This window comes from Microtus pennsylvanicus, chromosome 2 (genome assembly GCF_037038515.1).
Source record: "Microtus pennsylvanicus isolate mMicPen1 chromosome 2, mMicPen1.hap1, whole genome shotgun sequence".
In the NCBI taxonomy this organism is placed as follows: domain Eukaryota; kingdom Metazoa; phylum Chordata; class Mammalia; order Rodentia; family Cricetidae; genus Microtus; species Microtus pennsylvanicus.
In genome coordinates, this window is record NC_134580.1 from 527,664 (window position 1) to 542,553 (window position 14,890).

At 43.5% G+C, this 14,890-nt stretch overlaps 1 protein-coding gene across 1 annotated transcript in view; it reads right to left on the minus strand.

Moving 5' to 3' along the window:
• Positions 1-697: 697 nt before the first annotated feature.
• The window catches only part of Fam135b (family with sequence similarity 135 member B), a 194,086-nt gene continuing 179,893 nt past the window's right edge, over positions 698-14,890 (minus strand). The window contains exons 6-7 of the mRNA XM_075963480.1: positions 11,719-11,892; positions 698-5,286 (exon numbers count right to left, since the gene is read on the minus strand). Of these exons, the coding sequence (XP_075819595.1) occupies positions 5,127-5,286; positions 11,719-11,892 (334 nt within the window). The 3' untranslated portion in view covers positions 698-5,126. The remainder of the gene's footprint in view (positions 5,287-11,718; positions 11,893-14,890) is intronic.

Here is a 14,890-nt window from a genome sequence, read left to right on the forward strand (position 1 = left end):
CCCCATAGAGAAACAGAGGTGTAAGGCAGTGGCAGGACTGGCCAAACAACCAAAGGTAACCCACAGGGAAAATGTTACCTTAGCCCCACCCTGGCGTTCACTCCATGCCTGTTGCTCTTGCCTGTAACCTTGTTGATCCTCCGCCTTGCGTTTATTTAAAACCTTTTTGTTAAGTGTTTGCGGTGTACCAGGAGACACGCTGGGTACCAATGAGGTGATGGGTGACACTGGATGGCCTATGAAAGGTGCAGATTCCTTCCTGAGACCTGTGATATGAATTAGTCAGGAACAAGGCATCCAGCCTCAGCTGCGTGAAATCAGGGTTGTCTCCAGCCACGGGAGCATGACATAAACAGACAGTACCTTACAGTTTGGATGCAAGGCCTTCTGTCACAGACGCATGCGCTCCTTTAGAAATCACCCATGGAATTATTCTGAATCACCTGCCCACCCTAGCCCATATGTCATACAAACAACCTGCTACATTTTCTGCATGATTTTGTTAAACCAGACAGGCATTTAAATGAGAAAAATGTCAGTCAATTTACATCGATGAGGGAAGCCCAGGAATAGTCACCGTTCAAATTCTTAAAATATTAAAACATATTAGCTTTTTAACGACAAATCATTTTTTAAAATAACTATGGCTTGGTAGTTTTTTCTGGTCTTTCTGATTATGATAATTTTTTTTCTTTTTAAAATTCAAGTGAGAGTGCTTAATATGAGATCCACCCTTTTAACCAAACTGTACACACCGAGCAGGATGGAGTACAGAGAAGCTCAGTGCCACAGCTCTCCAGGAACCTCTCTCATCACACAAGATCAAAACTCCAACCTCTTCTCCTTCCCTACATCCCTGGTGACGGACACAGTTTCATTCCTTGCTATGTGCTGGTCTCTAGCTATTTCACACAGTATTGTTTTATTCTGTGATTGACTTAAGTTATAGAATATAATCCTAAGGGACACTAAGGACCCTGAACAGCCAAAGCAACTGTGAGAAGAAGATAAACAGGAAGTATTGCAGCCTATGATTTCAGAATAGAGAGCAGAATGGCAATGGCTCACACGGTGAGTTACAGCCATAGACACTGCACGGAAACCAACTGAACAGAATGGCAAGCCCACCCCGAGTCATTAAATATAGTAAGCTTGTTGCATTTTTTCCCACAGAACTTGTATCACCATAACACACCTTTTAAAAGAGCAGACATCTCAGCAATAAATCCTCTCTGTCACTGAATAATGCCAAGGCCACACAACGGGACATGGATAGTCTTTCACATAAACAGTGTTTGAATTGCACAACCATACAGAAAAGAATGGATCCATACTGAACTCATTCCTCACCCCATACACCATAATCATCTCAAATGTATTGAAGAATGTAGTGTCAGACCTGAAGCTATAAAAAGCCCTGGGGAAAATGTAAAAGGAAACTTGAGGACATTTATATTGGTGAGGCTGCACGGCAGCGGGAAGGGAAGAGACAAGTGGGGCTGTGCCGAACAAGGCTCCTTTTTGCAAAGGGACAAGCCATGCAATGCCACCACTTTCAGCTGCGATTTGATGAAGAGCTAATATCCAACTTGTATAAGGAACTCCTATGACTAGACAAAATTAAATCATCAAAGATGAGCAAATTTACATATAGACAAATTATTCACGTGGACATTCCCCCAAAGAGGATGGAGCAGGGGGCAATGATTTTCAGTGAAAACGTTTCACCACTAGTAATCATCAGTGAAATGGAGATTAAAACTACAAGACCACAGCTCAACCAATGCTCTCTGAGGAAACACTAGGAGCCAGATACACAGAGGGAGCTAAAAAGAAGCAAGACCTGCACAGAAGAACTCTGTAAGTGGGAGACATAGAGATACACATCATTTGACATTCTGTTCACCTGGTGTCAGGGAGCAGCTGTAAACAACATCTTAAGGGAGAGCAGGTGACAATAGGTGTGAACTAAAATGACCAACATCACACTTCTCATAGTTAAAGGGAAAGCTTGCTGTTGGTGATGGTAGAAGCAGTGGTTGTAGGGATCCGAGAATTGGGGCAGGTCCCACTGCAGCAGCATCCCTTACCTTCCTGGGATGCTATTCATTCCAACAAGCTCACTCTGCCACAAATCTCTGATTTTTCCCAGGCCTCTGCCAGGAAGGTCTTACTGAGAGGAGCACCTGTCTCGGATGCCTCCAGCTGATGCGGCAGTCCATGTGGATTCCGCTTCTGCCTGCTAATGTTCCGGGCTTCTTGAAATGTGGATACAGTGCTCTCAAGGGAATGTGGAACTAAGATTGGATTCTCTGCTTGGCAGCCTTGCCTGGTGGGAAGGTGCAGGGTGGGCACACAGCAATGATTCCGCATAATTGGATGGGACCCAAATGTGAAATACACAGGAAAAGAACGGAGCCTTAAAACAACTCACGGAGCAACAGGAGCAAGCCCAGTGCCAAGACTCACAAATCAGTCTTTCTCTCTGAACATTTGAAAGGCGGGCACATTTAATTTTGACACAGAGCCCTAGAAGCAGCCAAGAAAAAATGGGAAAACAAACAGACAAACAAACAAACTCCCACTATACTGCATCATCTGCCTGCCAAGCCCAGTGATATAAAGTATTTACACATATAAATCTCTGAAATCTTCCCAGAAGACAGACCCATTTCACAGCTGAACAAACTTACAGTTTCTGTAAGCACCGAGTTTCCACAAATTGTCAGTGTTTGTCACAGCAGGGGACACATTACAACAGTCTCTGGCAGTGTGCCAGGACATGTGGGAAAAAAAGTTCAGTGGGCTGGAATGTACTACAGTGTTGGCTACCTGCCCAGTGCTGGTTCTGGCATCTTTGCAATCCATGGCTCTGCCCTTACTTTCTGTCTGTTGCAGTGAGTGATCTCTCTCCTGATCTCTAGCTGTTCAACTCTGCACCAACATGTTGTACACAGTTGTTTCAATCCTCCTTTCAACACACATTGCTTGGGTACTAGTTTCATAGGGCAGGTGTCTTGCTAGGTCCTAAAGAAAGAAGCTAAATGATATGGTCCCTCCACTGAACTATGCAGAGCACCTGCGCAGGAGAGCCAGGGATCAATCAAGCATTTGGGGAATCAGACAGCACTGTTTGTGCAGTGCTGGTACAAATGGTTTAGGCTGATGCAAATGACACTGAGCCCCAGAGAACCTCCCAGGTAGATGGAGCATCACACTTTCACACGCTTCAGTGGCATCAGCTAAGGACCTCAGCGTGTGAGGATGCTGCTGTAAATGTTTTGAATTAGGCTGTGAATGCTACCAATCATCAATATCTCTGGCCATATTCCCTTGGCAGGACACTGACCTGATGGATTTTAGGTGGTACGTCTGTCAGGGAGACTCTTAAAGCCACCATACAGTGCTGTGATTGAGGCAGAACTTGGCACAGGGAACGTTGAACTGTGATTGGAAACTGGGCAGAATGGTTGTTTCTGTGTGGGAGTCAGTTGTCAATGTCTTGGTAGCAAGGGAATTGGCAGATGACTTGGGGACATACCACCACATCTACTGAGGGATGAGGGGGTCTGCTGTAGACATTGGGATGGGGAGCCTTCTATCCAGACCTCATGCCATGCTGAAATGCATGGGTGATGCAGAGGGGGGTAAGAGAAAGGCCCATGTTATGCTGGCAGGCTCTTGGCTGTCCCATCTCCCCCTCACTCATTTGAGGCTCCTGTGTAGGAGGTAAACACATTAGCTTCCAGGAAGCTTGGTGGGTACCAGAAGTACTGAGCACGTACAATCATTCTGTTCTCATTGTTCTCCAGCGCCAGCTCCATGCATGAGAACAAGCGCTGCTATAGATTCAGTTTCCCATCCTTTAGGGAAATTGTGGCTGTCCCCCTTTGGAGACCTCAGGACCATGAAGACATGTGACATAGCAACTTAACCCAGATAGAGATGGGACTAGGCTCACATTTGCAACTGGATCTCCTGACTAGATCTCAAATGGGGAAACTCCAGAAGAGCAGGGTATTTTCCTTCATATCCTGAACTGTCTGGCCAAAGAACATTCTGTAGCAGAAGGTGGCAGAACTGGCTAGGCAGTCTTTCACATGCCTGTCTTTGGTTTAAACATGATAAATTTCTTGTGTCTCCCTGCCTGGGTCATGGGGTGGCTAGATGTTTGGTTAAACATCGTTGTAGTTGCCAGGATCGGTGTCTCTGAGAACTGTTTGAACTGAACAAAAGACCTCCCTGAGGGAAAGAGATCTGCCTCTCCAGTGTGACACGGCAGGGCCAATCCACTGAGTTTCTGACTATAACAAAGCAAATGGCTATCCTTCATAAGTGACAATGTTATCCAGCTTCTGGAATTCGACTTGGCCTAGACCTCTGCCATCAACTCTCCTTGGTCTCCAACTTGGTGAAGCAGATTTGCAGCCTTCTCAGCCTCCAGAATCTTGTGAGTCAACTCACAACAACAATGCAGAAATCATTCCTAGTGGTTCCATGTCTCTGGGCAACTCTGAGTAATACTGCCTGGATATTTCAGAAGAATACACTAACAAAATGCTTCATGTGTTAAAAAGTAACACAGGCAGTGATGAAAGAAGAGCAATGTCAGGTCCTTCTTGGGAAGAAGCAAAGGGAATGGAGATGTAGTCATATGTATTTATTAAACAGCACCTAATGACCAGGTATGAGTCAAAGGACTTTAATTTGGGACAAAATTGGGTGTACATAACTGCATGTGAGATTAGTGGTTCTTGCTGACGCTGCTGTAGAGGTGGGGAGAGGGAAATACAGAGAGATTGAAGAGTTGGATCCAGGATTTGAAAGCAGGCATAACCCAATGTCAACAGACATTCAATATCACCACATAGTGTGAAGGAAACAACCTTACAGTAGTATCACCACCTAGCTTCTAGAGAGCTCTTATCTCCAAAAGGACTAGAAATAAGAGGGACCATAGAAGAATACTCACTACGTCTGTTATAGGGCTTGACACTCAGAAAACATCTAAGAGAAGATTAGTGAAAAGTCAAAGGATGATTGGACCTTGAAAGAAACAAACAAACATATAGTTGATAGAATAAGGAACCTCATAGGACACACTCTTTCAAAGTAAGAACTGCAGGTCACAGGGTCATGGGCTCCCATGCGCACATTACCTCTGAGGAAGTTGGCTTGCAGTACCCAGCTCCAAAGACCAAGTTTTCCAGAGAAATAGTGGGCTGTTCTGGTCCTGCGTCTAGGCCACCTTTTCCTAACCAGGAGCCTCTTCCTGGGCGGGTGAAACTGTAAAGAAGAATAAAAAGAAAACAGGAGGTAAGTAAGCCACCATGTGTTAAATCAGCTCCCTCTGGGCTGCAGTGGAGGAGCCTGTGGTACAGATTTAAGTGGTGTTCCAGCAGGAGGGTCTGGATGTTGTGTTTCCAATACTATCTAATGGGTGAGTATTCTTGGATGTGTGCATCAGCAGAGGTACAGAGAGGTATCCCTACACCTGTATGTCCTCTGACTGAGAGGTTATTGAGGGTGTGTCCTAGGGAATCATCTTTCTGGGAGGCAGCTAGAAGGAACTCCTGACCAGAGTAGAAGACACCGCCCACCCTGCCTAGTTCATCATGCTCTTGAGATCTACTTCTGCCCTCATGGGGTCATTGCCTTGCATGAGCTCTTTCTAGTTTTAGTTCCTCCTTGCTTCTACTTGCCTTTTGGTGAAAGTCATAAAACTATGTTCATCTCCACGATCCATGGAAGACTCCTGTGATATGTCCTAGACTTCTGTAATCAACAAAGTATTCCTGCATGTTATCTGGGAATGCTGTAATCTCATCACGAGGAAAAAAACAGGGATTTTTCTGTCCAATTCTGCTTCATTACAAAGGTCATCTGGCAGGTCATCTGGCTATCATCAATCTAGAGTCAATGGAGATTTAGGAATGTGACTAGATGGTGTGTCCTTATGATATTTAGGTATACGGTCAGTCCTTCTACCTTAAACTTTGTGATTTTCCTCCAATAATAAATGAGAATAAAGTTGCTTACACTGTTTTCCCTTTCCTTCAAATATCAGCTATTAAAGCGCTACTGACTCAGATGAGATTTTATGTATTCAGGATGGTATGTGAGATCGTGTCTTCTATATATAACAGGGAAGCTGCACACATGAAATCTCAAAAATACAGCTGCCTAAACAAGACTTTCACAGTAAGTATACCAGTTGCCATGTCACTGTGAAATTTCACAAGGCCCTAAACCAAAATGAAGAGCTTAGGGCAACTAATGTACTAAGTGAATAAAAAAGCCATTCTTCTGCAGGGACAAGCCACCTGATAGTTTTTCCAACTGGGCATCCCTAAGCGTGCCCACACACGCACACACATGCACACAAGCACACACACATTATCAGCAACACTAACCGAACTCAACAGGTGTATATATAAATGTAATGATAATAATTAAAGAAGAAAAGGTCATGAATATGAGAGGGACTACAGGGGACACAGGAGAAGTTGGAAAGAGGAGGGGGAGGGAGAGGGTGAAAAATAATGTAAATACAGTACTCGTGTATGAAGTTCTAAAGAAATTAAAAATCTAATAGCTTATTTAGACACACTTGAAATTCTATAGTTAACCATTTTGTAGGTATGTCTTAATCTCCCAAAGAGACTAAGAGTCTCTTATGGCAAAACAAAACAAAACAAAATGGTCTCTACCATGAATGTCCTCAGATGTCACCATCTTTGCTGAGTGCTTGCGCAAGGGGGGCAGATTTCAGACGAGGAACTCATGCTTCTGGTAGCAATATTGGCAGAGAAATAAAGTTAAGGTTACATTTTTATTGAATTTATTTATCCAAGTATTATTAGTCTAATACCACAAGCCAGAGAGCGCATGAGGTGTCAGAATGCCGAAGTGGCAATGTGTCACGTACACCGTAAGCACACATTGGCCTAGAAGGGGACTCAAACCAATCAGTCTATGTTGGAACATGATGGGGAATGCACAGCAGCCAATGGGCATAGAGGAGAAGTGTATGAAGTGAGGTGGATGAAAGGGCTGAGTACACAGAAGTGGTGTGGCACAGTAGGCAGCCACAACAGTGTGGAACTTACACTCGCTAGCAGGAGTTCCTAACCAGCAGCGACACCACTTACATAATAGGACCTGGGCTGGATTTGAACCTCCTACGTCATCTCCTGTCAGAAGGATTAATGCACTTGAGCCATGGGGTATCATGGAGACTCCTGATAGTTGCGAAAGTTAGCTTTCAGTGTAAGGTCTAGCAAACAAGGACACTGAATAAAATTTGCTGGTAAGTATTCTTGAGAATCTAACTGGATCAAAGTCACTCGGTCACTAACTACATAACTACATGTGCATTGGCTCACGGGATTCCAATCATATTTAGTTCCCCAGTTTTAACTGCAGTGTCATCACAAGTAAGTTGGGGGTAACGTAAAGCATGTAGGAGTAGTACACACATAGGTTACAGGAAAACCTATAATTTAATATCGGTGCCTTGAGCTTCTGGGTATTTAGGTACCTGAGATGCCTTGCCTTACTGTGGGACAATCGTATTATGGAATACTAATATTTGAATTTGCTTTTGCTTTGTTTTGTTCTTTTGAGACAGGGATATATATATATATATACACACACACACATACATACCAGTTTGGCCAAACTTCTGGTTCTCCTTCCCCAACTTCCTGAGTGCTAAGATTATAGACATACCTCACCATATCTGCCTTTGGATTTGTATTGAGCTGAATGTTAAAGCGAATTTACTATACAGCCAGAAGGTACTGGTAGGAACATTCTAGAAGAAAAAAATGTGTATACAGAAGGAATCATGACCCCTTCCCTGGGATATCTGCCAACAAAGGACGAAAATACTTGCTATTTAATTATGGCTTTTAGTTGGCATCTCTACTGGAGGGAGCCCCTAGGAGACACTTGACTTTACCTATCTGAAGATTAAAAACTATTAAAAAAAACCTAGATTTTCTTTGGTCATTCCCAGCAAAGGCTAAGGGTCTTTTGAGGTGAAATTTCTGTTTCCCAGCTGCAGCATCCGTGTTGGACCTAACTGATCCTATGAGCGTGCTTTTCTGGAAAAGCTGCTGCTTACCCAATTTGACAGGTATTTCTCACAAGCTTAAAGGGTTCCCTTTGTTCCAAGGTACCATGTGTCAAGACAGAAATTCTTCTTGCAAAACCCAGAGAGTGGAAGGCGGTTCTATTTTTACCCCATCTGTGAAGTTTAACTCTTCAGCAGCTGTCCCTGCTCCCATCTGGAAGGCTGCTGCCGACAAACCTGCCGAGTTTGCTCCTACCGAAAGGTTAAACTTTCTAAGACATCCTGGTTCCAAACCCATGGTTAGATAGCATCGGAGTCCCTAGCAACATTAGAGCCGAAAGGTGATGTCAGGTGCTGGGAAACCTCTCATTTCAGTGGTCCTCCTGCCTGCACTAGTGACCCTCCTGCCTGACGAAGTTTGAGAGGGCTACGTCTTGAGGATTGTTCTGAGGCATAAGCCTTCAGTATCTCTTTATACTCAACTAATTCGTGTCCAACCCCTGGATGCATCATTAATTACACTGCCAAAATCTGACTCCAATTTACCTTTCCAAATTCAATTTTCGCTGTCACACTCTTGTCCCCTGGGTAGAGCAATGTCTTCTGTAAAGTTTCTCTCTGAGTCACAAGGAGAAGTGCACACCCCTGTGCATAAAGCTTCCTGCCATTTGTCAGGAGCTTATCGGTGCCAAATGGGTAGCCCAGAATACAGTGGGTGCTTTACAAAAATTAATCTCCTGGACGCATGCATAATCAAGGGCTTCCTGTGTCCCGTCATTGAATCCTTCCAACTGTCTGCTGATAACTGAACCTGAATCCTGCATGCTCAAGTGGACAGAGTTAGAAAGTAGAATCTCGGATTTGGCACTGGGGGCTACCCAGTCCTGAAGCCCATTCTTCAAACTGCTCCCTGACTCAGGCCTTGCCAGTACTTTGCACACCCCTCAGTTTGGAAGCTTACCACCTGGATTTCTTCTAGACTCTGAGTCTCTTAACAGCCAGGGGTACAATATGTACATCTCAGAATTGCTAGTTTTCAATTCTTCTGAGCCTTTATTACACACGTGTTCAGGATGTGGGACCGTCTACACATTTTTTATTATGTACAGTCATAATATCTGTTTGTTTATTATCACAAAAATATTTGTTCACATGTATATGTATGTATCTATATGGTGAAACAGGCACCCAGAGGCATGAGATCAACTATTCAAAGATCCCCTAGAAAGTAGATGGAGGAACTAAGCAGCCAGATATTAGTAACTCTAGCTGCATGGGAATAGCTTATTCTCTGGGACCCAGAAGCCCCAGAAGGGTCACTTGCTTTCACATCTGGGCTGTTGCCTGGCCTCCAGATGAACAGTCTCTGCTGATCTCAGAGCACACCTGCTCTGTCTCACCCTTGGCACACCGATTTCACACTGAGCCATGCACTGAAGCAGCCTTGATCAGAGGGAATCACCCAGCTAGGGAACATGGTCTGAGGGAGACTTGAACTCTTCTACTTCCTAGATTCTACTTGTGTTGCAGCTTCCAAGGCCATGGTTGCTTTCCCATGTTCCTACATTGTAACGTTTTTCTAACATTCTGCTCTAACACTCATCCTACATAATTCAACATACAAACATCAGCTCAACCCACTGGACGCAGCTATCTGAAGGTCTATGCTGAGGACTGTAATGATATTCCACTTGCATTTTAATAAATACACATTGCCTGATGATCAAAGAGTAAAAAGCCCTATTGGTCAGCCTTACAGACCAGGCAGTGGTAACACACACCTTTAATCCCAGTAGCTAAAGGCAGGATCGCCATTTTTAGACTGAGGTTGAGGTAAGAGCCAGTGGCTAGTTGCTTTGCTTTTCTGGTCTTCAGGTTGAACTCCAATTTCTATCCCTGAGTTTTTATAAATTGTGTTTCAAAAGACCCTACATGGTCCTCTTAGACTCATTTTGTGTGGACTCTGATGCTTATGTTGGAGCACAACAGGCCCCCATAGACACCCATTAGAAGTGAAGAATTAAAACCATAGACCCCTGGTCCTTGTCCCTTTTTCCCCTCAGTCCAGGACCTCCAGTGTAGGAACAGCTTCCATCTAAGAGCTCAGCAAAGTTTTGGGCAGAAGAATGTTAGGCACAGTCAGTTATAGAAGGCCACAAACTATCTGACATTGACTCTCAGCTCCAGGCTCAGAGCCGTTGCTAACCAACTGTCTGTCCCTCTTACTTCCCCATTCTTGCTTCTCCTTGCTATGTGCTCTGATTTAATTCCTGTGTAGGCATTTCCATAGCTAAGCGCTAACACTTCCCCAAACTTGTGCCATGATAATCAGTTCTGCCTTCTCAAATCACTTCACCTTAGCCAATAGCCAATTTACTTTCTTGTTGGGCAATGCTTTCCATCCTAGTCACTCAACACATATCCAGTATCTCTATCAGTCTCATTCAGAATTGGAAATGACCCAGTTGTCCATCCACAGATCAATAAAACTGGGTCAAGGAAGACGTCATATCTCATTTTCTATTCCCAGACTCTAACAGACAGCAGACCTTTTAGGTTATGGACAAAGAAATCAGCAAGGATTCTGCTTATTCTCATACACATGCATGCAAACTCATAGAAACTGTCTAGAACACAGACATTGGACAATTTTCTTTCCTCTGGGTTACAAAAATATACCCCAAATTCCTCGTTGTACACACGTGCAACTGTTTACTCTCCCTGTTTAAAATTATCTGAATGGACATAGTCAGCCATCTGAGACCATGATAGATGGCCACGAATGGCCCACTACAATCACTCTTATGAGCTCTCTCCCTTCCTTTGTAGAACTAATGAAACCCAAGTTCTCCTCTGCACCTTGGCGATGCTGTAGGGTGAGTCAATGAAGGGCAAAGGCAAACGATCTTACAAGCAGACTTGCATTTGAGCAAACAGTGACTGGGGGAAGGAAGAGATTTGGATACCTGCTATGTACTAGCCCTGGCCTCCTCTGGGATTCACTAAAATGTTCCACGAATGGCCCTCGTTAAACTCAGTGGGTCACAAAATAACAAAAGACATGATTGTGTTAAAGGAACTCGTAAGGAAGAAAGGAGGTTGACAGGAGTGAGAAGGTGAGAAAAAAGGTGGGAGTAAGAATAATGTGCATTTTATACACATATGAAGGTGTTAAGGAATGAATTATTTAAGCTTAAATTGAATATTAGATAATAAAGTGCTGGAAACCTTATAGATATCCCAAAATATCAAATGAATTTTAAAAATTTCAAAAAGTTTTATATAGAAGTCGGTGTTCTTATTTTACACACAGGGATTATGTAGCTCAGAAACACGAGGACCTTCTCAAGGCACAGCTAGAGACAAGTGAGGCCAAGGGAAGAATCCAAATCCATGAGGTGTGAGCTCCAGTTTATACCTTATTCCCCCCCCCAAAAAAAATCTCCCATTGTCCTCTGTGATGCTGAGGCTGTCAGCATCACACCCAAGCTTTCGCCTACTACTTCTGTGGGCCAGCTGAAGACCCAAGCTTAAGTCAGCAACCATGGGCCACCTTCTCTGGTGTGTGCTGAACACTTATGATAAGCTGTGTCTCTCCGTGATGCATGGGATGAATGTTAGGGTCACCTCTAACTTCATACCTGATCAAAGGTTGCTGCAAAGCCACCAGGGCAGCGTGGATGGTCACAGAGATCACCGACAGGTGGAAGTAGTCAAACATGACAGGGACTTGGTGGTGCAGACCCCTCCGGGGGTGAAAATGCAGGCCAAGCGTGCGACTGCTGATCATTGGTGTTCCGGTCACATCTCTCAGCCTGGAAGGCAAGTGAGTGAGCTCATGTGAGCGTGGTTGGTTGGCCATGCTGTCACTAATAGTCTCATCATCTTACTCAGTCCTGCAATATGCAGCCTGGTTGAAAGAATTTGTCCCACAATTGGTAAATGAAGAATGAAGGCTACAGAACAACTCTGGGTCTCAGTTCTTCTGTTGTTGCAGGTAAACCTGAAGCTCAGAGATGGTAAAGATGGTCATATCTTTCCAAGGCTCCTCTCATGACTACAAATCTCTTGGACACTTTCCCCCCTTTTCACCCCCATAGGATGAACACTGCTCTTAAAATGCTGAGCAGATTTTGTGAGGTTGTGAATTGTGTGGGATCTCTAGCCTCCAAGGGCAGCAGCGGTGACTAACTCACATTTACATCTCTAGCATCTCACTGGTACAGACATGATGGAGAAAGTGATCAAGCCCATGGTTATGAAAATGTCAACTGAATGAACAAAGACCCAGAACACGCTGCTGAAGCAGTATGACCAGTTTCAGGAAGTGGTCCCTTTTTTTTTGCTCTAGCACTTTGTAATCAATGCATACCCAATCCTAAGATACAGGCCACAGACAGACAAACCCAGAAGACACAAAAAGGGAGAATAATGTTTGTCTAGACATAATTACTGAAAAATAGTCTCTGTGGCTATGCAGGTTGCAGAGAGCCAGAACTCGAGGAAAGTCACTATGAGCATTTTCCAAGAACACAAGAAAGAGGATCTCTTCTTCCTCCATAGATAAGCAAATAGAGTACAGAGAGGGAGGAGACAGTGAAGGCTCCCACAGCCCGACCCAGTGTCAGTCTTTCCTTGTGGTCTTTGCCGTCCCCTGGTGCCCATTGTGACTATGTGTAACACATTCTTTGCTTTAACCAGGATGAACCCAGATGAAGAAAGGCAGAGAATCCAAGCTGTGGGTGTCAGCAACTGTCAGCCTTCATGCTCACTTTAATATGGGCAACAATGATCTGAATCTTAACTGGGGACTGGACCTTCTGCTTTCCCCTGTAAGACAAGCATATAACACACTTGCTTATCTTACTCTATTCATAAAAGAACAAGTGAAACTAAGGTGACTTATTTAACTTGTTCACAGTCCTGAGAAAAACCTGCCATGCCAGACCAGTAGTCTCTGACTCTCCTCTGTGCTGTTACTGCACAGTATTGCTTTGTGCTCACTTAGACACTGACTCCTGACAGGGAGAACAACCCATGCCTCCTTCAGAAGATGTAAGGAGAGAAGAGATCACTTTTCGGTGTTCTGAAATGGACCCTTATGGAGAAGAAGCTCACTTCCTAGAGAATCTCAGAGTAAAGAAGATACAGGTGATTTTTGGTGGATGAGGCAGTAGAATGTCTGGGATACTTATAAAGGAGCTAAGCAAACAGAGTAATTAAACAGCAGCAAATCTGCTATCTCACATAAAGAACAGCCCTCTAGACAGAATTATTATGCACACTTGGAAGGAATAAAATTAAGGCCAGCTGAGAGAACCCACAGGAAGATGAATCACCCCTTTAAGTATTAAAGAATTTCCTATCGGCTGAGCTGTGCAGAGACTGGCAGGGCTGTGTAGGGGTGAGTGTTGGGACCCTGTACAAGCAGGTACTCATGGACCATTTGAAATCAGAGAGTGTAGATAGGATTGTGGTCCCGAGTATGTGACTCTATCTCATTAATACTGACTTTGGGGACTGAATAAGCTTTGGTGGAAACAGCTGTCCTATGTGTTGTACTATTTAGTAGCACCTCTTTTTCCATGCACTAGATGTCAGCATCATTGTTACCTTCAGTAACATGACATGGTCAAAGCCTTGGGACATCATTGTCCTACTGATATATAAGAGGGACTTCACAGCCTGTCTAACTCTGGTGAAACAACAGCCTCCCATTTCATCTCTTTTTGTTTGTTTTCTATACACTGCTATGAAAGGTGAAAAAATAAATAAATAAAAACATCTATCCCTCTTAAGAATGTTTCAAATCCCGATGCCCATTTTATACACTACTGAAATTTGGAAAATTACACAGATTTGTCCCACATGTCCTAATTGAAGATTTTTGAACCTAAGTGAGGAGCAAGTTATTCTCAAGGGAGAAATGTGTGCTGATGAGACCAGACACTATGTCAGGAACATGAATACTCTTGGCAGCCCAGAGACAAGGTCTTATCAGCTACAATTTAATACACATTGCTTCTCAATGAATCAACCCCACCAGATCTCTTAACATCTTAGTAGAGGTTCTTCTTTGCTTCAGAGTCACAATGATTCAGTTTCCATTATTGTGAGAACCCTCAAGAAAATCCTAAATAGAGAGAGTCTGAAGTCCAAGGAAGGGAAGAGAAACCAAGTCTGACACTGTTAGATCCTATTCTGCCACTGTAAGTCTCCACCCAACCTTCAGTTCCTGTTCTTCAAAGGAAAAGGGATTTAGGAAGTGGTGTCCAGTGTCCATGCCTTGAGAGATACTTTCTCTTCTATCAGGTTCAGTGTGGTTGGATTTATATTGAGGTCTTTAATCCATTTGGGCTTGAGTTTTGTGCATGGTGATAGATAAGGATCTCTTTGCATTCTTCTAAATGTTGACATCCGGTTATGCCAGTACCATTTGTTGAAGAAGCGAATTTCTTTTATCCATTGTATAAATTTAGCTGCTATCTAAATCAGGTGTTCATAGGTGTGTGGATTAATATCTCGGGTTTTTGATTCTATTCCATTGGTCAACCTGTTTGTGTTTATGCCAACACCAAATTGTTTCCATCACTGTAGTTTTATAATAGAGCTTGATAGCAGGGATGGTGATGCCTTCAGAAGTTTCTGTACTGTACAGGGTTGTTTAAGCTATCTTGGGTTTTTTTGTTTTTCCATATGAAGTTGAGTATTGTTCTTTCAAGGTCTGTGAAGAATTGTGTTGGGATTTTGATGGGGATTGCATTGAATCTATAGATTGCTTTTGGTAGTGTTGCCATTTTATTTTATTATGTT